Source organism: Talpa europaea (assembly GCF_964194135.1).
Source record: "Talpa europaea genome assembly, chromosome: 1".
In the NCBI taxonomy this organism is placed as follows: Eukaryota; Metazoa; Chordata; class Mammalia; order Eulipotyphla; family Talpidae; genus Talpa; species Talpa europaea.
In genome coordinates this window covers 153,505,212-153,528,543 of record NC_140073.1, presented here as the reverse complement: position 1 = coordinate 153,528,543, position 23,332 = coordinate 153,505,212, and the positions used below count along the sequence as shown (strand labels likewise).

At 42.5% G+C, this 23,332-nt stretch overlaps 1 protein-coding gene across 1 annotated transcript in view; it reads right to left on the bottom strand.

Moving 5' to 3' along the window:
* PSMD1 (proteasome 26S subunit, non-ATPase 1) overlaps positions 1-14,101 on the bottom strand; it is a 79,743-nt gene extending 65,642 nt beyond the window's left edge. The window contains exons 1-8 of the mRNA XM_084240923.1: positions 13,850-14,101; positions 13,161-13,234; positions 12,785-12,954; positions 9,107-9,312; positions 6,988-7,131; positions 4,166-4,404; positions 1,513-1,573; positions 617-745 (exon numbers count right to left, since the gene is read on the bottom strand). Of these exons, the coding sequence (XP_084097049.1) occupies positions 617-745; positions 1,513-1,573; positions 4,166-4,404; positions 6,988-7,131; positions 9,107-9,312; positions 12,785-12,954; positions 13,161-13,234; positions 13,850-13,909 (1,083 nt within the window). The 5' untranslated portion in view covers positions 13,910-14,101. The remainder of the gene's footprint in view (positions 1-616; positions 746-1,512; positions 1,574-4,165; positions 4,405-6,987; positions 7,132-9,106; positions 9,313-12,784; positions 12,955-13,160; positions 13,235-13,849) is intronic.
* Between the last annotated feature and the right edge of the window lie 9,231 nt (positions 14,102-23,332).

The window sequence follows — 23,332 nt, the reverse complement described above, 5'->3', positions numbered from 1 at the left end:
AATTAGCAAAAGAAAATGAAAACAAAACACGTAACTTTATAGTTCAAGAGTTTCTCCCATTATTCTTTTTACAAAACCTCCTTATTTTCTTGTTAGGAGTAAAATACAATAAAGCATTTAATAAGAAGTCAATATAAGTATATCCCTGAATAACATTCATTAGAACACCGAAGAGAAAAATAGAATCAATTCCTGGCTGGGCCCACTGTGTGGAGTTCGGTTTTCCCACATCCGGGTGGATTTTCTCCAGGGTTCTGGTTTCCTTCCCTATGCTAAAGATGTGTATGTTAGGGTAACTGGCATGTCTAAATCGCCCTGAGTGGGTACAGGTGTGTAAATGTGCCATGTAATGGAATGGCATCCTATCCAGGATGCCCTGAGCTGCTGGGCAGTGATACTAAACTGGGGTAAGTGGGTTGGGGAATGACAGAATGAATAAACATGACTGTTTACTCCTATTTGTATCAGTTAGCTTATGGTGGAATTGTTTTGACAATATGTTGTTTTGCCTAAAGTGGCAGTTTCCAAGAATCTACTGACAAATTAAGTGAAGACTTACTACACTTATATTTAATAAAGAAGAAAACACAGGAGTCTCCATTCCAGAATTTCCTACCTTTGTGTTTTTTAGAATCATGAGGTCTGTGTTATTGTTTCGTATTAAAAACTGCAAATGTAACTCAATAGCCATTTCACCACTTAAAATTTTAATCATTTTCAAAGTCTGGTCCTTGGGCTCTGGGCTCTGCCAAAACAAATAAACAAGAACAAAAATTCATGAATTGGCGAAATGCACTAAGTCAACTTTATTTTAACAGCCCCAAACTAGTGAAATGCACAAGAGAACTCTTAACTTCATAGTAAGTTCTAGAAAATCATGTGTCATTATTTTAGAGAAGATTAATTTTATTAGATGCAACTAAGATATGATACCAGCTTGATGGAAGGATGCAATTTATTTCAAACTAGTCCAATGTAAAATATTTTATTTAAAAAGGAACACTAAACTAGAAAGAGTTACTGATGATATGGGGGAAAAAAACCCAAAAAGCAAAACAAAACAAAAAACCCATGCTATTTTATACACAACCAACTTACACTTTTAATACAACTCCCCATTCAGGTAAAGAACAGCTTAAGCTTATATAACCTGAGTACCAGAAAACGAAAGTCCTGAAAGAGGAAACATTTACATCCAACATATCACTGTTTTAATAACTCAACCCACTTTTCCATATACCATGAATGTTGAAAACAACAAAGATAAGTAAACTGCTCCCTCTATGATAAGGTGCCATTTATTTATTGGAGGTGACACTTTTTTATTGTCCCGTGGCAGGAGTTATTCTGAATAGTTCATTCTTTGGTAAGGAGTTAATAAGGACTTGATTTCTTCTTCTAAGATGTCTTTTAAATTTTACCTTTCACAGAAAGTACATTTTTATAACATAACTCTACTGTCAAACATCATAGAAGCAGTTATTTAACACTTACTTCAAAAAGTACACTTACCACTTCTGGTGTCTTTCCTACAAGCACACTACCCGCTTTTTCTTCTGTTTCCATTGACTCACTAAAAAGAAGAAAACCAAGTCACTAATCTGATAAATCTTTCCTAGAAAGCATGTGTGATTTGTTATCAATCTGTACATCTGAACTATGTTCACATTAAATATTCTGCAAGAAAAAATGTTCAGTTACTTCATAAATACTGCCATTAAGAAACAGAAAAGAGGGCCTCCCTGGCGGCGCAAGAGGTTAAGCACCGCACTATGAAGTAATCTGAAGCCTCTGAAGCACGAGTTCAATACCCAGCCAGCCAGGGAGCAACCCACATGGTGAAGCAGACCTCTCCTGACTCTCCTGCTGCTCCCCTCAGGAGTGTATTTTGGTTAGTCTGCCTGTTCTGTTCCCCACTCTGTCTCTGGTGAATCCTCTTACCCCCCAGACCTCTGGACTGTACCCCAGCTCTTATATGCATAAATAAATATTTAAAGATTTATTTATTTATGTATACAAGCACTGGGTACAGTCAGAAGCACGGGAGGGTGAGAGAATTCACCAGAGCCAGAGAGGGGGACAGAAAAGGCAGGCCGACGAAGTATACTGCTGAGAGGAGCAGCAGGCAGCAGGCGAGGTCTGTGCACCATGTGGGACCCTCGCAGTGGCCGGGGATCGAACCGGCGCTGCAGAGGCTGCGGGCAGCTTCGCAGCCCAGTGCTCAACTGCTGCACCACCAGGGGAGGCCCCCATAAATAAATATTTAAAAAGAAACAGAATGGAGGCTGTCTATGTACTGAATTTTTTCCAAATGGTTAAAACACACAAAGCAACTACTTAGTCATCAGAGAAGTCAAGACACATTTTTGCAACAGAGTCCCAATAAAACACTGCTTTGTATCACCGGAACAAGTAACACTAAAAAGACTGATAACACCTAATGCTGGCAAAGACGGAGAAATTGAATGCTTATACACTACTGTTGGAAGGGTAAAATGGGCAACCACACTAGAAAGCAACTAGCAGATTTTTATCTATACATATACCCTGTGATTCAGCTATTCCAATGCTAGGCATTTACCCCAGAGAAATTAAAACATCTGACTTATAAAATTAAAAATATATATATATAAGAATTGTGCTCAGCAACCTTGTTAATAGTCCAATAACCAGTAGCAAATCAGTATAAGAATGAATAAATGAACTGTAGTATATTAATACAATAAAATGCTGCTGTGCAATAAAAAGGAAAATAGTTACTAAAATCAACCAAAACAGATGTTTACCACAGACATTATTGACTGAAAAAAGCAGAACAAGAGAATACATTGTATATGACCCCATTTTCATTAAGTTCAAGAACAGACAAAACTAATCTGATAGAAATCAAAGAGTGGTTGCCTCAGGATCAGGAGTTTCTAGGATAATTGAGGTAGGGGTTATATGGGTATTTATATTTTCAGAATTTGTTAAACAGTATAATTAAGATTAGTGCATTATTGTATTTAGATTATCATCATCCAATTAAAAGAAAAAGATTTGAAGAGCTAAAAAGGATTTGGAAAAATATATAAAGGATGGGCAAAGAAAAATGTTACATATAACAAGATTTCCCAAAGAAGAAAAATAAGGGGAGGGAACAAAACAAATACCAAATAAAAACTAGAATTCAAGAAAGCCTTACTGAGGCATGAGTATGGTGTTTCTGTGGACTTCGGTGAGATCTGAAGGCAGTGAGTAAGGATTAGTAATGAGAATGAGGTAACATACTAAGTATGGCATTTTAGGCCACTTTCAACACTTAACAATTTTATATGAAAAATGTTTGTAAAGGGGCTTTCCTAGTGGTGTAAGGGGTTAAGCACTGCACTATGAAGCAACCCAATGCCTCTGCAGAACGAGTTCAATGCCCGGCCAGTCAGGGAGCAAACCAAATGGTGCAGTTGACCTCTCCTGTCTCACCCGCTGCTCCCCTCAGCAGTGTATTTTAGTCAGTCTCCCTGGTTTGTTCCCGGCTCTGTCTTTGGTGAACCCTCTCACCCTTTGCATCTCTGGCCTGTATCCCAGCTCTTGTATGTATAAATAAATTAATCTTAAAAAAAAAATGTTTGTAAAGTATTGGAGGGTGACCTTAGATTCCAAAAGGATAATTCTCACTGTTGTGTGGATAATTTTACAAGAAAAACAAGTAGGTATAACAATGACACAATGAAGTTAAGCATTCTAATAAGTAACCTAAATGTATTAAGAACACACACAAAAAAATCTAGTACTATATCAGCTTAAGATTTGTGTATATGTAGTTTTAATAAAAACACAGAGAGCTAAGAATGTTTCTTATATCTATCCAAAGTATATAAAATCTAGCCCAGCTACCCCATCTGAGATTTTTAATTTACTCCATTAGATAATATATATGCTGCCTGACAGGCTCTTCCTACAGAAAATCACTTCCACTTCTTTCCAGAAGGATCCATTTCTTTGACTATCCTTAATGTGCACACATAGTACAAAACAGAAACAGCCTAACAATAGCCTAAAGTTCTAAAAGTGTATATTATCTATGAAAGTTAAATGTGAAATTTATTCTATGACTACTCTACATGTTCCCAAAATGAAATAAAGGTTGTTCAACTGATTGTGATGCACAAAAAGATACTTATACCTGTCTTTCTCTGATCCTGGAACAGTACCGGGAACTGTACCCGTATTGGTGGATCCAGGCACAGAAGCAATAGGGGTACCAACAGTTCGAAGATTCTGGATCACAGATGACAAAAACTGCTGGCTAGCACTTTCATACAAATCAAAACAAATCTGATAAGCCATCAGGAGGTTGTCTTCCTTTACAAGTTTTTCTAAGATATCACTCACAGCCTGAGGATCATCTAAGAAAATTAAGCACTGAAATGCAGATAAAGAACAATTACACAATCAACAAACAGTGAACAACATAGGAAACCTGAAAATATAAGCACAGCAAACTGGGGCAGACAATCTAGCTAGTCTAATACCCCATTTCTGATCTTGACATTGGGCAAAGTTTTCCTGAAAATGGCATGTGTCTTCTATAAGAAAATCTATACAAATTATATTCACAGCTTCTAATACTGTATCTGACAAGTAGCAATATTTGTAACTGGTAGCTGAATGAATCTTAGCTTCTTTAAATCTCATCCGTAAATTACATTTAAATACTCTTTAGCTTGCATTCTCTGATTTGCTATAAAGTGTAGGAATCATTCACTCTTTTAACATACACCAGGACAGGAGGCAGCTAAAATGAACATTCTGAAGCATTGCTCTGACTACTGGCATTATCTGCCATAAATTTTAACAAAATTTTCTTTTAAGGATTCAATTTAAATTTTCTTGTTCCCTTAAGTAGCAAATAACTCAAATTAAAAGTAAACCAGGCCCTCCCTGGTGGCACAAGGGGTTAAGCACTGCACTATGAAGCAATCTACAGCTTCCGCAGCATGAGTTAGATCCCCAGCCAGCCAGGGAGAAACCCACATGGCACAGCAGACCTCTCTTGTCTCGCCCACTATTCCCCTCAGCAATGTATTTCAGTCAGTCTGCCTGTTGTTCCCCACTCTCTCTGGTGAATCCTCTCACCCCCTGCATCTCTGGCCTGTACTCCAGCTCTTGTATGCATAAGTAAACAAATCTTTAAAAAAATAAATAAAAATAAACCAAAGTTATCATACATTAAGAATAGGAAATAATGAAAACAAAATAAATGACTAGTGATAAGGGAATGGTGAAATAAGGCAACGTACATATACTTAATGACTACTATACCACCAAAGGAAGAATTAGAACAAGAGTTTGAAAAGTATTAGATGTAGGAAATGTTAACTTGAAGGGCATACATAGTTGATATTATTTGTCATCAAGGAGGAAAGGAGTAGGAACACTTTCACTGTATACCCTTTGGTTCTTTTTGAATCTTGAATCATGTAAATGACTACCTGTTAAAAGCATATTTTAGAAATGCAAAATAAAAATTTTAAAAATTTCAGGGGACAAGGAACAAAACAGTTGAGTGTTTACAAATAAAATTACCTCTGAGGAATAAAACTGAAATATGGAGTAAGAGGGCAGAGGACTGTCTTTCCTACAAACTTTTAAAATAACAATAAAAAAAACAACCACTAAAAATTATTTAGGAGTAAATTAAACTGTATTAAACTTATATACAGAACACTGAAAGGATGAATACACTGAAATATTAGAATGACGTTAGGTTATAGAAATGCTATGTCTGAGCTTGCTTATGTAAAAAGCCTTTTAAAAGGGATGTATTAATCTAAATTTAAAAAATATATAAAACAGGGCCTCCCTGGTGGCGTAAGGGGTTAAGACACAACCTATGAAGCTAACCATAGCCACTGCAGCATGAGTTCAATCCCCAGCCAGGGAACTACCCACACAGTGCAGCTGACCTCTCTTGACTCGCCTGCTGCTCCCCTCTCTGTCTCTGGTGAATCCTCTCAACCTCCCGCACCTCTGGCCTGTACCCCCGTTCTTGTATGCATAAATAATCTTAAAAAAATATATAAAACACAAAAACAACACATTACAGTGAAAAAATAAAATGTGATAATGCTAATGCTTTAGGCAGAATTAAAAAAATGTACGCAATATAATTGCTACAAAATAAAACTATAGCACTTTCAGTCAATAAAACATAGGGAGACATTTAAAAAGAAGAGAGCCAAACAAGTGGATAAAAAAATTTATACATTTCTTTTGGGGAAAGGCTCAGGGAAAGGGCCACATTTCACCTTTTTTTGTAAATGTGCAATAAAGTGGGCCTCCCTGGTGGCCCAGGGGTTAAAGTCCCAGTGCTATCAAGCTATCACCAGCAAATGCGACATGAGTTCGATAACCAGCCAGAGAGCTAACTCACATGGCGCAACAGACCTCTCCTGACTTGCCTGCTGCTCCCCTCAGCAGTGGATTTCAGTAAAATCTTCCTGTTCTGTTCCCCACTGTGTCTCTGGCAAATCCTCTCAACTCCCTCACCGCTGGCCTATACCCCAGTTCTTGTATGCATAAATAAATAAAAATAAAATTTTTTTTAAAAAGTGCAATAAACTTACATGAAAAACGATAAAAAATATATACTCAGATGTTCTGGTTTGTGTTTGGACAACAAAACCTAAGAAAACTTTTACACTTAAAAATCTTTTAAAATAACAAGTACTATTTTTATCTTTCCTCTAACTTTTGTTTTCTAAATTCCAAAATTTCCTTTAGTGTTTACATTATTTTCAAAATGAAAAATACACAGAATGCATTATAATATTTTTTAGTTGTGAGGTTCAGTTTTTTTAATTAGTAAAAAGGAATATAAACTATATCACCTAATATTCACAGGGTTGGTTGTGAAGGCCAATTGAGATATATGTGTAAAATCATTACAGTAATGTAACAAAATGTGTAACAGCCCAAAAGTGCAGCATAAAGTAATGCAATTACCTGACAAACATTGATGAAGTCGGGTTTTTCCAAGTTCATGTAGATTTTAACTAGAACTCTTAGTACTTTATTCCGAAACTGCTTATTCTGCATTAATGACATACAGAGCTTGAGGCTATAAGCTAGCATTCCAGGGACATCATTCTGAAAAAGATAATTTAAAGATACATTATTTTCTGGTTACTGAAGCATTACGTTTATTTCTTTAATCATTCTAGGCAGCCAAAGATTTAAACCTCTTAAACTTAAAATGTTTAGCCATTTTAAATTAATGTTTAAAAAATTACATATTTCCCTGTCTTAATTAAAACAAGGCTTGAAAACAATGTAATATTTAGTGATCAGCCAGAATTATCACTATATGTATTAGTGCGGTATAACAGAGTGATGCTATTAGTTATTATGTAAAGACACAGCTGTCTATATGTTATTATAGTTATTATATAAAGCTATTATACAGTTATTATATAAAGACTTAGCTGTTTATATGCTGAGTGGCTATTTTTCTATGATGTCTACTGAAGTCTTTCTGCCTCCAACCCTGTTATCAGTCTCCCTCATGACTTACTGCCTGTACCAGTCAACCAGGAATATAAAGTGAGAGAAGGGTCCCTGTGTGACTCAAGATGAATGCAGTCATAGCTGGCTGTCCCTGAGGAAATTCTGACTCCTGACTATGTATAGTTTGCTTTGGGTTCTCCAAAGCAAGCTCAGTATCTGAAATATCAATCTATAAAAATCCTTAAAGATAAATAAGCATATTGAAAAGCTGTAGGTGGTACTTTTCAAAAAGGTGTTTCCCATCATAAATAATGAAATCAACTTAATGTGACTAGCATTCTTCTTAAAAAAATATAATTTAAGAATATTAGCATTATATTGTTTTATGAAACAATGCCCACGTTTACCACTTCTATCACAAATAGGAATGTTTCATAAAACTTGTTATATTCATATGCATATGTGCCCTGGGATTGAAAGTAAGATGCAATTCTTCATTTTTTTCTTCTTTTTTAAACATGTATCACCCATTTACCTTGTATGTTTATTTGTGTGACTGCCTACTTCCTCAATGGACTGTTCTATTTGGGCAAGAACTTTGTTGGTCTTGTCTGCCACTATGTCTTTGAGGCTTATAACAGTGCCTGCCATACAGTAGGCACTCAAAAAATATTGTTGAATGACTGAAAACAAATATTGTAATTTTATTCACATGAAGCCAAAGAGGGGCCGCAATATGCAAAAATGAAAAAGAGTACAAGGGCTATTGTATTACATGTGGTTGTTCATCTACTCATTTAAAAAATGTTAACTACTGCTGCTACATATTGCCTTAGACTGTGGGGACACAGTGAAGAAAGAACAAAGTCCCTGTCCTTATGGAGGTTATTTTCTATTGGGAAAGATAGATACTAACTACTTTATAATAGAATTAATTACTATAAGCTTTATGAAAAAATACAGGGCTCCAGGAGATTAACAATAACTTGGACAGTATTCGCAGTAGGGGACAGAAGAGGGTAAAGGTGATGATGACTGATGGAAGAATCATAAACTAATGACAGATGGGCTGAACTTTAAATTCTGAACAGGAATAAAAGAGTAAAGAGATGAAAGAATATTTTTGGCAGAGGCAGTATTTTGGCCAGGGGGATGGGACTGGGTACATTTAGGAACTAGAACAAGTTCCAAATGGTTGAAGGGCAGAGTTAGCTCAAGGGGAGGGATAGGTGGGTCAGGAGGCATGCAGATCAATGTCTACTTAACTCAATTTTGCATCATTCTAACCATTTTGCTGGCTACTTACAACTCACATAATTATCACAAAAGCCATCCGAACAAGGAAACCAGCTTACTGTTTTAGACAATTAAATTAGTAGTTTATCAATATAGTCAGCTTAAAAAACTTTCCTAGGCAAGAGTTCAAAGGAATAAATGTAGTAAAATAAAAGCAGAGATTCGATGAACACACAAAACATAGCCATGGTTGATATATAAATACAAAAATAAAACATTTGCCAAGAGCACCTCTTCTCACTACTCATGAGATTCTCAGTTTTAATAATTTCCTTGCTGAGGCCCATCAATAACAATCTCTGAAAACGTATCATCTACCTACCGACTCCAGGATAGTCTTCTCAAAAACGTCCAGTCTTCGGGTCTCCAGAGCAATGCCAATAGCCTGCTTATACTTATGATCATCTAGACAGCGCTGGAACATTTTATTCACGATGCCTTCCAATCTCTGGTCAATTGGTTTTTTTTCTCCTTCAGGCAAATCTGCATTTTCCACACACTGTTTGGTATAGTGATCAATGCATTTTGCTATGAAGAAAATAAAATCACCTTGTAAACTGGGTTAAACTAGTAGAAAGGACAATGTCTATATTTAAAATTGTAAAAATTTATGGGGTAACTATAAAATAATATGCAAATTTCAAAATTTTTAAATTCTAGAAGTTACACATTTATTAACATTTAAATTGTGCTAATTTATTTTGATCAAGATCATATTACTAAACTTAACTAAGCTGTTTATTCAAGATTTGGCTAGACAGTTGCTGCTGTTTCACTTTCAAAAAACACCTGACACTGAGGATATTTTAAAAAGACCCATTACAGCAATTATCACATGCTAATAATTACACTTCTTTACATTAATGAAACCGTTAGCTCCTTGGGGGGTAGGGACATTTCAGCATTCATAGAATAATGCTGTAATGTGCAACAGGTTCTTAAGGTAATGCAAAAGATTTCCAAATCTCTTCTCAGTCATTTGTAACAATATTCATTTTCCCAAAGTGAGGGGGTAGAATCTATTCACACTCCCCTCCAGCAGGAGTCTGAAAGTTCATACAACGGTGTACGTGCACAACTTGGCTTTCACATTTCAAGATGGTATGGATGAAATACTGAGGGAAGTCAACAGCGCTTTTGATAAGAAACACTGAAGTCTGCTTACGACTTATAGAACTGAGCAATCACACCTTAAGAGTTTCAGAAAACCAAAAAAGCATAATTCTGTAGCCTTTCCCACCTTCATAAGACGGTCATCCACACAGAGCATCAGCTACAAGCCATGCTCTCTGTGACTCACTGGCTGGCCACTCCCCTTTCAAAGAGAAGGTTCCGAGGACAAGATTAACTAGTGGAAAATTACAGGCCCAGGTAACAGAAATTACTTGAACCAGTATAAAGAATTGCTGGTCTACTAGTTGACCCATATTAAATGGGTCTATATTTGGGAGGAAGCAGAGGATGTTTATAAATGGGAAAATACCACATTCGGGGTCTATCCAGGTAAAGTGGCAGCCATAAAGACCCAAGCAAATCTGGTTTGCAAAAGAATCTTCACTAGGCTCTAATATGACCTTTTTGAACCAAATGTAGTTAAAGGAAGAAAAATTAACCCTACCCAATAGAGCTAAATCTCAGAATTACAATATTTAGCAAGTTTTCCTTAGATTGCAACTACAAAGGGGGCCTCCCTAGTGGCCTAGGGGTTAAGTCACAGCGCTATCACCACTACAGTCTGAGTTTGATCCCTGGCCAGGGAGCTGACCCACATATGGCACGGCAGACCTCTCCTGTCTCACCCATTGCTCCCCTCAGCAGTGTATTTCAATAATCCGCCTGTTCTGCTCCCCACTCTATCTGGTGAATCCTCTGTACCCCCAGGTACAGGTACACATCTGGCCTGTACCCCAGTTCTTTGTATGCATAAATAAATAAATAATGCATAAATAAATAAATAAAAGATAAAATAAATAAATAAATAATGCATAAATAAATAAATCTTAAATGAAAAATAAAAGCAGCAGCAATGCAAACGCTTGCAGGTCACTGTTGGAAAAAATTACTAACATCCACCAAAAAATTCCTCAAATTAAAGGAGAGCTAAATGTACTTCCCATTTCTAAATGAATATAGCAGAAGTGCTCTGGTTTCATATGATATGGTCTATTCTTTAAAACCCTTTGTTATTTTCATAGGATTCATAGATGAAAACTCCAATTCAATGAACCCCCAATAGCAGTGAAGCCACTTGCAGATTTCCATGACAGCAAAAACTCTTAAAAATGTAAATACATAGATGACTGGATCAAGAAGATGTGGTACATATACACCATGGAATATTACTCAGCATTCAAAAAAGATAAACACATGCAATTTGCAGCAACATGGATGGAGCTGGAAGGGCTCATGCTCAGCGAAATAAGCCAGAAAGAAAAAGAAAAATACCGGATGGTCTCACTCATAGCAGGAATCTAGAAAACTTAAATAAGGGACCAGGAAAAGAATAACTATAAGAAAGAAAATATCAAAATCAACAAACAACTATGAACCAGAGACACTCTATGGGGGGTAGGGGGCTGGGAAAGGAGGGCTTGGGGTCAAAATAAGGGGGTTGTAATTGTAAGGGGAATATAAAAATAAAATTTAAATAATAAAAAAAGGAAAAAAATGTAAATACACACTCCTCCTTAGGACTTCTGGGACATTTAAAAAGTACTCCTTTGCACCTTATAGAGTATTTCCCAATTTCTTAAAAAGAATACCAACTTTCTCCTTTTGAGGGTTCAGGTGAGTAATGTAAATCTCTTCTTAATCAGCAATCAAAAAAAAAAAAAATCTATACACACCTGACAGAGAACACAAACCACAGGCTCTCTGCACCTATGATTCAAGACTTGATTTTCATAAAAACATGTCTGAAGGATATGCAGTCTCTCCTCTCATCTATTAGATCAGGAGTTTTTAAACATTTTTTAAATCTACAAAATCTTTTTTTTTTTTTAAAGATTTATTTATTTATACAAGAACCGGGGTATAGGCCAGTTGTGCAGGGGGGTGAGAGGATTCACCAGAGACAGAGCAGGGAACAGAACAGGCAGAACAGAACAGAAGAGGGGAGCAGCGGGCAAGTCAGGAGAGGTCTGCCATGCCATGTGGGTTGCTCTGCGGCCAGCAGGGATCGAACTGGCACTGCACAGGCTGTGGACAGCTTCACAGCGCTGCACTCAACTGCCTGTGCCACCAGGGAGGCCCCTACGAAATCTTTTTATAAAATCTCAGAGTTGGTTCAAAATACAAGGTAGAAAATCCAAAGTGTTGCCTATGTGCTACCCCTTACTTCAAAAACAAACAAATAAGAAAACAATGATTACTAGTAGAAACAATATATTTTGGAATAATCCTGAGTTTTAAATTCTGACCCTCCTATCTAATAGCCATGTGTCATAATCATCTCAAATCCAAGTTTTCTCATTTGTGAAACAGGGTTAGCTCCTTTCTTACTGGGTGGCCTGAGGAACAAACCCTGGGATGAAGAAAACAATGTATGAAGAACAGGTATAGTGCCTACACAATAGGTATACTCAACAATTATTTCCTACATTCAAACCAACTGTATAAATTGCTATCACTTAATTTCTGTTACAGTAATCTGATTTAATTTTTTTCATAAAACAATATGCCTGTTGGACTAGAGCTAACCATAATTATTGAGATAAATCCTTCTGAATAATTTCTTAGATGCATTCTTAAAACATTTTGTGAGATGTCTTCATCATTATTATTAATGTTACTGCTCCCAAGACAAAAGATAACAAAGCATGAAATCGGAAGGCAGATCTAAAAAACAGGCTGCATAAAATTATTATGTAAAAATTATAAATTTCCAAATAAAATAAATTTTGGCAACATGAAAAAGTAACTCAGGAGAAAAAAACGTTATAGGCACAATAGCAACAAAGAAATTGACAAGATACAGTCTTACCAGATGGAAGATAATTACCTATAATAGTCTCCACATATTCAGAGTTATCATTGACATTGAAGAGGTCCCCTGCTCCAAGTGCATAATTCAGAGACTCCTCAAAAGCCCCCAAATGATAAAATACTTTAGATGCCACTAAAGCTGCAAACTGCCGACTCCGGAAACCTTCATCTTCATACAAAACTTCTCTGAAAGATATCAGGAAGTACAGGCCTAGTTCAAACTGGTTTTCCTTAAACATTCCCAATCTAACTATTCAAGCCACAATTTAGTAATGGCAAATTTATAAATGAATTAGCCACAAGACCTACACCCACAAATAATGAAAGTTGATCTGTCTTATAACAATTAAAGTCAATCTGCTTTATTCCAATTTATAGAAAAGATTTCTTACATTTTGTCTACAGACTCAGAAATTTCTGCCCAGAAGTCATTGACAACTGCATTCAACTTGTGTAGTGCAAATTCCTGTAGAAAATAAAACCAAAATTTGATATTGAGGCAGACCCACCACTATATTCATCTAAAAAGTTTCCAACAAATCACAGGTAAAATTTTATCATATTTACTAAAATTTTTAATCTATGACAAAAATTTTTTTACTGATTTATACTTTCTCTTGGGCCTACACATTTCTGTTTTCAGTCACAAAACTTCAGAGTAGTCATATAATGTCATTTTTATCAAAATGAATATTTTTCTTCTTCGAGTAGATAAAACTAACTCCAGGATGAATTCAGGTGTTCAAAGCCAACTAAGTATATTTCAAATTTTTGTCATATGATAATTTTAAATTATGGGACAATGAAGAAACAATCTTTTGTGCTTTCCATTGATTAAAAAACTGGGGGTGGGATAGTTCAGGTGCTATCACATTGAGGTTCATGTGCCTTGGTTTTGTTAAACTCTAGGGAGAATCAATTGCTGTTGCCAAAATACTGTTCTCTGGGGCTAAATTTCAACACCTGGGTATAAAACTGATAAGATGGCTATTTTAAGTGATGGAAGATAGACAGAAAACAATAAACTTAAGAGCTTCACAGTATTCATATTAAGTTTAGTTAACTTTTCTTCGCCTCATACCTTAAGCTGTGGTTCTTCTTCATCCAGAAGAGAAATAATTCCAGCTACAAGATAAATCATATAACATGATTATAAGATATATGCCAAGATGGAAACTAATGCTTAATCAAAAATATGGAAAACAGTACAGCATTTTTTTTTTTTTTTTTTTTTTTTTGGTGAACTTCCTGCACGGTAACTTGTTTGCTTTAACTAAGGACTAAACCCATATTCACTGACCCTTAACCTTCCCTCTTATAATATTTGACAATTTCTTTTTTTTTTAAAGAGGCATGTATTATTTATTTGTTTGTTTGTTTATACATGCACTGTGTACAGTCAGAAGCGCGGGAGGGTGAGAGAATTCACCAGAGCCAGAGCGGGGAGCAGAGCAGGCAGAAGGACCGAAGTACACTGCTGAGGAGAGCAGCAGGCGGCAGGAGAGGTCTGCGCGCCATGCGGGACCCTCCTCCGGTGGCCGGGGAGCAGCCTGGGATCGAACCCGTGCCGCAGAGGCCGCGGGCAGCTTCGCAACCCAGCACTCAACCGCTGCACCACCGGGGAGACCCAACATTACAGTATTTTTGAGGGCAACTTCACTAAAGGATGAGTATTTTTCTTGAAAAAAAAGTAAAGTCCTACTTTAGAGGTTGAAGAATTAACTGTTATCGAACCCTCACGATACCTCATATATCACGTTATCTGCCTAGTTCAATGGTTTTCAAAGTGGGTTACCTGGACCAATAGCATTAGCACCATCTGGGAACTTGTTGAAATGCAAATTCTTGGCCCCAATCCAGGAGGCCAAGGGCAACTCTTGGCCCCTAATCTACTGACTCAGAAACTATGGGGATAGAACAAGCAACGAGGATGCAAACTTTCGTTGTGATACTGGTGCCTGTTAGATTTGAGAATCACTGGCCTAACTTATTGACCAACCCAAACAATATTTTAGAATAAAATTTTTCACACACAATGAACCAAGAATTACATAACTATTATCCAAAAAAAGGGAGTAGTCATCAACTCAACAGGGCAAAATATTTCAATTATTCCAAGATGCCTATTATTAAGGCACCTCCTTCACATCACAAGTAACTAAAAAGGTTTTGCTAAATGATAAGCAATCTGACTTGCTCTGTCTCCAATTACCCAAGCAGAGCATTCCCTGCCTTGACGCATGGGGTTAATGGAAACAACTGTCCTCTCCAAAAGACTGCACCTTGAAATATAGTCATATGTCATGGGTATTATTAGAAAAAAGACAGGGGAAATCACCACTCCATAGGCATAAAGGAAATCAAACTGCCTCAGATATATGTTTTCCATTAGGTCTTAAAATTATTCTGGAACATTAAATTTTGACACTTTTAAATTAAATCGCTCCTTTTTTTTTAAATTTAAAAGTGTCAAGATAAGTTTACTTAGGAGATGTAGTCATTCCTAACTGATAGTGTAGGGTGCTAAATAGCTTCAGCAACCTTCAGAGAACCAGACAGGAAGGGACAAAATTTAGCAAACAAAACTCCATGTTAGTGCTAGCTAGAGTATACCACTACTCCAAAAGCATAAAAACAGGTAAAAAAAAGAACTTCTTGGTACTTTACATTGGTGTGACAAGTTCCTAACGGAGAGGCTAAATTGATTGCACAGAGTGAAACAAATTAAAGAGAGTGTGTGTGTGTCCATGCAGTGGACTGCAAGCTATTGGTGTGGAATACTAGACAGGCAAGAATGCTTTAAATGTGGCACAGGCCGTAAACAGCCCAACACTTCGTCAAAATAGTAAAAACGCTGCCATTTCCTATTGTCAATGATGTGTTTGAACCACTTTTACCAAACAAGGTGCTAGATTCCTCACTCCGCCCTATTTGGTTTCAATTATGACTTACTTGCTACACAGTAGTCCCAGTTTAGAAATACCGTCTCTGTCCATGCAATACAGTTAAACCAAGTCCTGTATATTCCATAGGCTAGTATTTCCCATCTTAGAAGCAAACAAGAACTCCCTTTTGAGCTGGGTGGGGTGGGAGTGAGGAATGGGAGAGGTTTAAGAAAGCTAAAAGAATCTCTTATGCTATGAGAAGAAGTCAGCAGATAATACCTAAAACTGTCGAATCGGTTTATTGCAACATTTGAGATTTACTTATAAATTTACATTTATAAATTTATATAAATGATATATAAATATAAATGTATAATTAATATAAGCATAATTTACAAATAAGTTATTAAGTATATAAATATTTAAGTAGAAAAGGCTTGAAAGTTGAAAATGGTTGCGTCTGGGGATGAGGAAGGAGTGGGAGACCTTTTCTACTATGTGCATTATGTTAGGAAAAAACCCTTTTCAATTTCTCACCTCCCTCCGTCAACCACCTTCACTCTTTCACAGTCAAAATCTCTTAAAAAGTTAACAATACACATTGACCCCTTAATAACCACTGTGTTCTTAGTGCCTAGCAAGTGCCCAGCAAGTAAATGAACTAATGAATTGACTAATCCACACAGGGACCATGATGTTGGCCTATTTAGCACCTAAAACAGATATTAAAATAATGTGAGCCAAAGGGCAGCAAACACCATGACAGAAGGTGTGAAACAGAAACTGGAAACCAATGCAGTAAACATAACAAATTATAATGACAAATACAGGAATACTACACTATCATCATAGTCTTGTCTCAGGATAGGGCCACAAAGACCACTATTCCTGCCAAACTCAAAATTATATAAATTCTCTCATATTGTCACCAAGTCCTTTTTCAGTTTATACTTTAAATACTCTAGGTCTGATTCATTGATTTGATTATGTGACTTTTCTTCACTCAAGACACTTTTGAACTTCTGCCATCTGCTTGGCTATGTTTTAAGAATAATGAAAACAAGTTTCCCCTTCAAAGTTCTACCAGAGAAAAGAAATCAAGCAAGTAAACAAAGTAATTATAGGACTGTTTTTGAGAGAGTAACAGTTAGGGGGTAGAAAGAGGCAGCATGTTTTAATAGAATAATAGGAAAGACAGACTGGAGAGGGAGAAGCTAAGGGAAAACTTGAGGAGTCTAAAAACAAAATGGCAGGGCAAGAACCCTGAGGTAAGAAAGCAATGGACACATAAAAGGAACAGAAAGGCGGCAGGTATAAATAGGGCACAGCAAGTCAGGGAGAGAGTTGTACATGACAAGGTGGGAATAAGACCATGGAGATCTCTGCTGGATTTTATTCTCAACACAATAGGAGGCATTGGAGAAATTTAAGGTTTTAAAAGGAAAACTTTATGAAAAGAATGGACTGTTTGGAGACACCAGTGGGAAAACGGAGTCTTAAGGCTGTTACAGTCATCCAAGCAAGGGAGGAACTGGTAGTCAGGGCCAAGCAGCAGCAGTGGTAATGGATGGAAAGGAACCAGAAAAGCCTGCATTTGGCAAGAACCTGGCGCTTATTTTATCTTTAGAGAGCGCTGAATGGAAAAACTTTTCCTTGTGATGAACTTAAATCCATCTCCCAATCATCTGGGACAGAAGTCTAATTCCAGGGGCAGGTGACAGCTCTTCAAATCTTCGCAGATAACCAATGTCTCGCGGCATTGCTACCGATTTCCACAAGCAGGTTTCAGAAAGATGGGGTTTTGAGCCCCCTTGTAGGTTACAGTCTTCCGACCCCAGCTTGCTTACCATAAAACGCCTGCGGGACGTGCAGAGTAAAAGGGTGAGGAGGGCGTGTAAGCAGGCAAGGAAAAAGCACCAAGGCGGTGGGCGATTATAGGAAATAATGGGGGGGGGGGAAGCGGTAAAATCTCCCCTCGAAACTTGATTTCTACAGCTGATCCCATTTCGAACGTCCCGACACGAATCTCCTTAAGCCGCGGCCCGGCGCAGGGCACCTGCCGCGCACCCGCGAGCTCTCACTGAGCACTCTGCCTCGATCAGTGGTTTTCAGGAGAAAGCGGCCTTCGGGGTGCTCTCCTGAACCCCAAAGTTCTCTGGGTGCTGTAGCCGAGCAGCCTGCAGAAGACTCAGCTACGACCCGCCTCCAGTCTCCCGCCAGAAGCCTCTCCCGAGACTGGCGCAGGGCCGGGTCCGGGGGCGCCGGCAGCAGTTAAGGGGCCCGCCCGCCGGCCGGCCCGGGGGCCCGTCGCACCTCAGCCGCCTCCGCGCAGGGCTGGGTCGGGGGGCTCCCCACGGCCGCTTTGGGGAAGGGCAGAGGAAGGAAACCCCATCGGGGGTGTGGCGGGGAGGGATGGAGGCCGCGACCAGACGCGCTCCCCCTCGGCGGAGGCAGCGGGGGGCCGCAGAGAAGCCGCGCGGGCCCCCCGGCCCGGACTCGGGGCCGGGTCTGGGGTGCGAGGGCCGCGCAGGCCGGCGCCCCGCCGGGAGGCGCCCAGTCACCGGCCCTGACTCAGCTAAAAGCCGGCGCGGCTGCTCCCCGCCGCGGCGCCGACGCCGGCCGCACTCACCCGCTGAGGTGATCATGGCTGCGCCCCGCACTCGCTCGCTCGCTCGCTCGCCCTCCCGGCCGCGCCGCGGATCTGTCAGCTCAAGCCCCCTCGCTCCGCCGCGCCTCCTCGCTCCGGGTGCGCTGCTCACTCAGTCGCCTGCTCAGGCCGCCGGCTCCCGTCTCGCCCAGGACCCCTCCCGCCTCGGGGCTGTCCGCCGCCCGCCTGCCGCCGCGCGAAATTTCTCTCGACCTCCGTGCCGCCCCCGCCGTCTCGGCCCGCTCTAAAGGGTGCGGGAAGAACTCTCTCACTTTCTCTAGCTCGCCCGAAGCCAGAGTTTCCGCAGAGCTGGGGACAATCGTCCGCACCTGGGATCAGGCTTTAGAGTGGCCACCCCTGGAGAAAGGACCCCACCGCCCCCCCCGCCATCGCTGAGAAAAAGGGTATTAAGGGGAGGTGCCAGCCGTGCGCGCAGCGCCACCTGCCGTCCGGGCGGTCTCACTGCAGCCTCCCCCAGACTCCGCGCTCCCGCAGGACTGTCACCCAAGCCCACCTTCTCTCCCGTCGGTCGCCCCAGCCCTGCGCCCCGGCTGGCACGCGCCGCCCCCCGGAGCTGCGGCTCCATGGCGGCCAGGCAGCGTGCGCCCTGGAACTCGCGCTCCCCCGCGCCCGCAGTTACCACGCTGTTCTTGAGTCCCCGTCAATGCCACCTCCTCCAGGAAGCCTGCCTTGACCCCCAACATGTGTCCCCTTTCGGCCTCTACTGCACGATGCACGAGCTGGAACCAGGTCCCCTCGCCCGTGTCCCCGCAGAAGGTGAAGCGAGCTCCAGCACCTTCTGAGAAGATTCAGGACATGGTAGAAGATTTGGCAAGAGCCCTGTTCGTAAACAACCATCTCCCTCCAAATTCAGGAGTGACACACACGCCCCAAAGCCCAGCGCTGTGGCCCACACGGCCACGGACCCGGGGGGCCTCTGTGGGGTGCAGGGAGGAGGCGCCGCAGGTGCCCCCTCTGCGGTCGCCCCCCCCCCCGGCGGGATCCGCGTCCAAGCGCTGCTGGCGGCGCCCTCTGGTGGTCACGTTGTTCCCAGCAGGCGGAGCCCCGGGGCGCGGGGTGCCGGGACCCCCCACCCCGCCAGCCCAGGCGGCCAGGATGAAACCCCGGCTCTCTGGAGGGCTCGGCCCTCCCGCCGAGGGACGGACTTGGCTGCTTTATGAGGCGCGGCGTGGTGAGGGAAAGGCCTGAAGCCGGAGGGGGGCCGGGGTTCGATCCCGGCTCTGCCCCTGGGCGGCGCCGTGGCCCGGGGTCCCCCAGCCCAGTGTAGAGGGGGGGTCCCCCCTCGCGCCCTTGGAGGGCTGGGCGTGGAGCTGCTAGGAGGCTGGGGCTGCTCCGCGCGTTGCTCGCCTGCCGCCCTCCTTAGGCTAAAAGCACTTATTTCTGGGAGCAGAAATTTGCAACGCTTTTGGGGGGCGGGGGCTCGGTGGGTGGGGGCGGGACTTGGCTTGGTGGGCTGAGGCACCAGAGGGACCTGGTGGCCATCGGAAACACCGAGCCCTTTTTTTTTTTTTTTTTTTTTTTGCACAGAAGAACTGGGGTGTAGGCCAGAGGTGGGGTGTGTGTGCAAGAGAATTCCAGAAAGTGGGGTGCAGAACAGGTGGATCTACTGAACTACACTGCTGAGGGGAGCAGCGGGGAGCCAGGAGAGGTCTGCTGCACCATGTGGGTAGCTCCCTGGCCGGGGATGGACTGAGGCCATAGAGGTGATCGCTCTGAGACTTACCCCTAAGCCACCGGTGAGCCCCCAAGCCCTTCCCTCTAAGGACCGGGTCCACGAGGGCAGCTCCTGCCTCCGCAGCAAAGGCTGGCCCGGGCGAACTGATGCTGGAAGCCACTGTCCTCCCCTTGACGCAGGGCCTGGAGGGACTGCCCGCTCTGGGCTAGTGCCACGGCGGGAGGGGGTCGGGGGGAGCCACAAGGAAGCTTCCAAGACTGGTTTCCAGCAGTTCCCATGTTCTAGACTCTGGGTGTCCCCTGGTGGGGGGCGGTCACAGGTGGTATGGTGCCTTGAAATGTGGCTGATGCAACCCAGGAGCTGATTTTAAATTAAATACTGGCCAACTCAGCTATGGAAACCCAAATACATTTGGAACAATTTGAGATGGTGAATCTCTTTCAACTATAAACTTAATAAAATCTAAATACAGATCAAGTATCTGGGATAAAAATTTAATGTCTGAATTGAGCTGTAAGTGGAACACTCTATAGGATTCCAAAGATGTTAACTGCCTCATTAAAAATCCTTTTTATATATTTACAGTGGAAGTGATACTATTGGGTTCTATTTGGCTGAGATACATTAATAGAACGAATTGCCCATTTGTTTTCCTAATGTGACAACAGAAAATCTAGAGCGACCCACGTGCCCAGCTCTGGAGCTCTTAGGCTTTTCTAGCCCCACAGTGGGTCTTGGCCTGGCATCAGGCCTGGTCCTTGGCCTGCTTCTTGGCCACACCTGCCCTTTGGTGCTGGCACTAGCTGGGCAGACGTTGGGCAGAGGCGAAAGGTGAGACCTGAGCCTGTCGGGCAGGGAGCATCTGGGAACAGCAGTGGCCAGGGTTGGGGTCAGGATCCAAGGCCACCAGCCTCGTGGTCTTGGTTGACCAGGGAGGGGGAGAAGGGACACAAAGCCACAAGACAGAGAGCAGTTGTCTGCAACCAGGGCTCCAAATGAGGACCAGGTCACAAGGGCTACACGTAGGGCTCAACTGTGTCAAGAAGTGCAGAGCAGGACAGCAACTGGCCGATTTACCCTGAGCATCTGGACTCCCACCTGTCTCTGATGGTCACCACGGAGAAACTGGCAGGCCTGGGTCTGTGTTTGCCGCCCCTGGCTGGGGGCAGGGTTCTCGACCTTGCCGAAGCCCCAAGCCTACAGTGGCCTCTGTGCTCAGCCCAGCCTTGGCTCTGTGCTCCCCCACACCCTGGTTGCCCCCAGGAGTGGGATTCTAGGATCCCTGTGACCTGTGGCGTGGCCCAGGCGGGCAGTCTATGCTGTGCTCCCAATCAGCAGCCCTTAAAAATACAGGGCAGGGCCTCCCTGGTGGCACAAGGGGTTAAGAAGCAACCTATGGGGCCTCCTGTTGTGGCACAGGCGGTTGAGCACAGCTCTGTGAAGCTGTCTACAGCCTCTGCAGAGCCATTTCGATCCTGGCCGGCCTGGCGAGGGCCCCACATGGCACAGCAGACCTCTCCTGTTGCACCTGCTGCTCCCCTCAGCAGTGTATTTCGTCAGTCTGCCTGTTCTGTTCCCCTCTCTGTTTCTGGTGAATCCTCTCACCCTCCCCCGCATGTGGCCTGTACCTCGGTTCTTGTATAAATAAATAAATAAATCTTTAAAAAAAAAAAAAAAGCAACCAATGAAGCTATCTACAACCACTGCAGCACAAGTTCGATCCCAGGCCAGCCACAGAGCTATCCACATGGCGCAGCAGACCTCTCCTCATCCGCCCACTGTTCCCCTCAGCAGTGTACGTCAGTCAATCCATCTGTTCTGTTCCCCACTCTGTCTCTAGTGAATCCTCTCACCCCCTACACCTCTGGCCTGTACCCCAGTTCTTGTATGCATAAATAAATTTAAAAAAATACAAGGCAACTGGGGTTCTCGGGGCCAGTGCTGGGACGGGAGGTTCAGGAGCCCGGAAGCATCTGAGGGCTGGAAGCCTCAGGATCTCCATCACGCTCCCTCTACCTTCCTTCCCCTTGACCCCCGAGGTTGCACAAGAGGTGGCTGCTCAGGCCAAATTCCACTTCTGTCTCAATCCTTGGTCCCCTCACACACAAGCCAGGTCAGAGCGGGTCACGCAGGCCTTCTCCACGGTGCTGGCCACATGTGCCACCCAAGAGGACAAGGTGTGGTCTCGTGACCACAGGGGACCATCCCCCACTTTGCATTTGGCTGGAGTCCAGGCTAAGTGGTGTCATCAGCTTCCCCATAAGGCTGGCTCGTGCTTCTCTGCCTGGCGGCAGAGGGGCTCCCAGGATTTGGGGGCCTCAGTCCTGGCCCCTCCTCAGGTTTGCCTTAATTTTTTGGTTTGACAACAGAGAAAAATACTTTGAGAGAAACTGGGAGACATATGTGGCAGAGGCTTCTCCTTGACCCCATGCAGGCCCTTATATCTTGTTGAGTGTGTGCAGATACGCACACATACACACGCTACTGAAAAGCTTAGTGCTAGCTTTTAAAAATCTTTTAAAAAATACTTTCTTGGGCCTCCCTGGTGGCTCAAGGGGTTAAGCACAGCACTATGAAGCAATCTGCAGCCTCTGCAGCACGAGTTCGATCCCCAGCCGGCCAGGGAGCAACTCACATGGCACAGCAGACCTCTCCTGTCTCGCCCGCTGCTCCCCTCAGCAGTGGATTTCAGTCAGTCTGCCTGTTCTGTGCCCCAATCCTCTCACCACCCCGTACCTCTGGCCTGTACCTCAGCTCCTGTATGCATAAATAAATAAATAAATCTTTAAAAAAATACTTTCTTATGTTCTCCAGCTACATGTCAATCCCTGATAACCAGGTGGAGATATCACCCAGGGCAGGATGGGAGGACTTTCAAGTCAGACTCGCCAGGGGGTCCCATCACTTGTCCCAGAGTCTGTGCGAGGAAGACCTCACAAGAAGAAATGGGGAGATCCACTGTGCTTTGTGAGGTGCTGTTTGGTTTTATTAGACATCAGGAATTCTCAATTTGAGTGGGAAATAGCACAGCCACCCTATTAGGGAGATTAGTGACCAAGAGCCTTGGCAAGAGTCTCCTGGATGACGAGATGACCACTGACCTAATCTGGGCCCTTGTCTGCAGGCAGGCTCACCCCACCTCTCATTCCTTGCTAAAGTCCTCAGGGAAGAGGTCAACCACCAGGCCACCCCTTCCAGCACCAACTTCTGTCTGCTAGACAAAAGCAATGAGTCTGTTTAAAGGGATGGCACTTAATTTAGACATGACTCAAGAAAACCACACTGGGCATGGAAGGATCTCAGTCCCCAGGTTATGGGGGTGGAGGGCAGAACCCA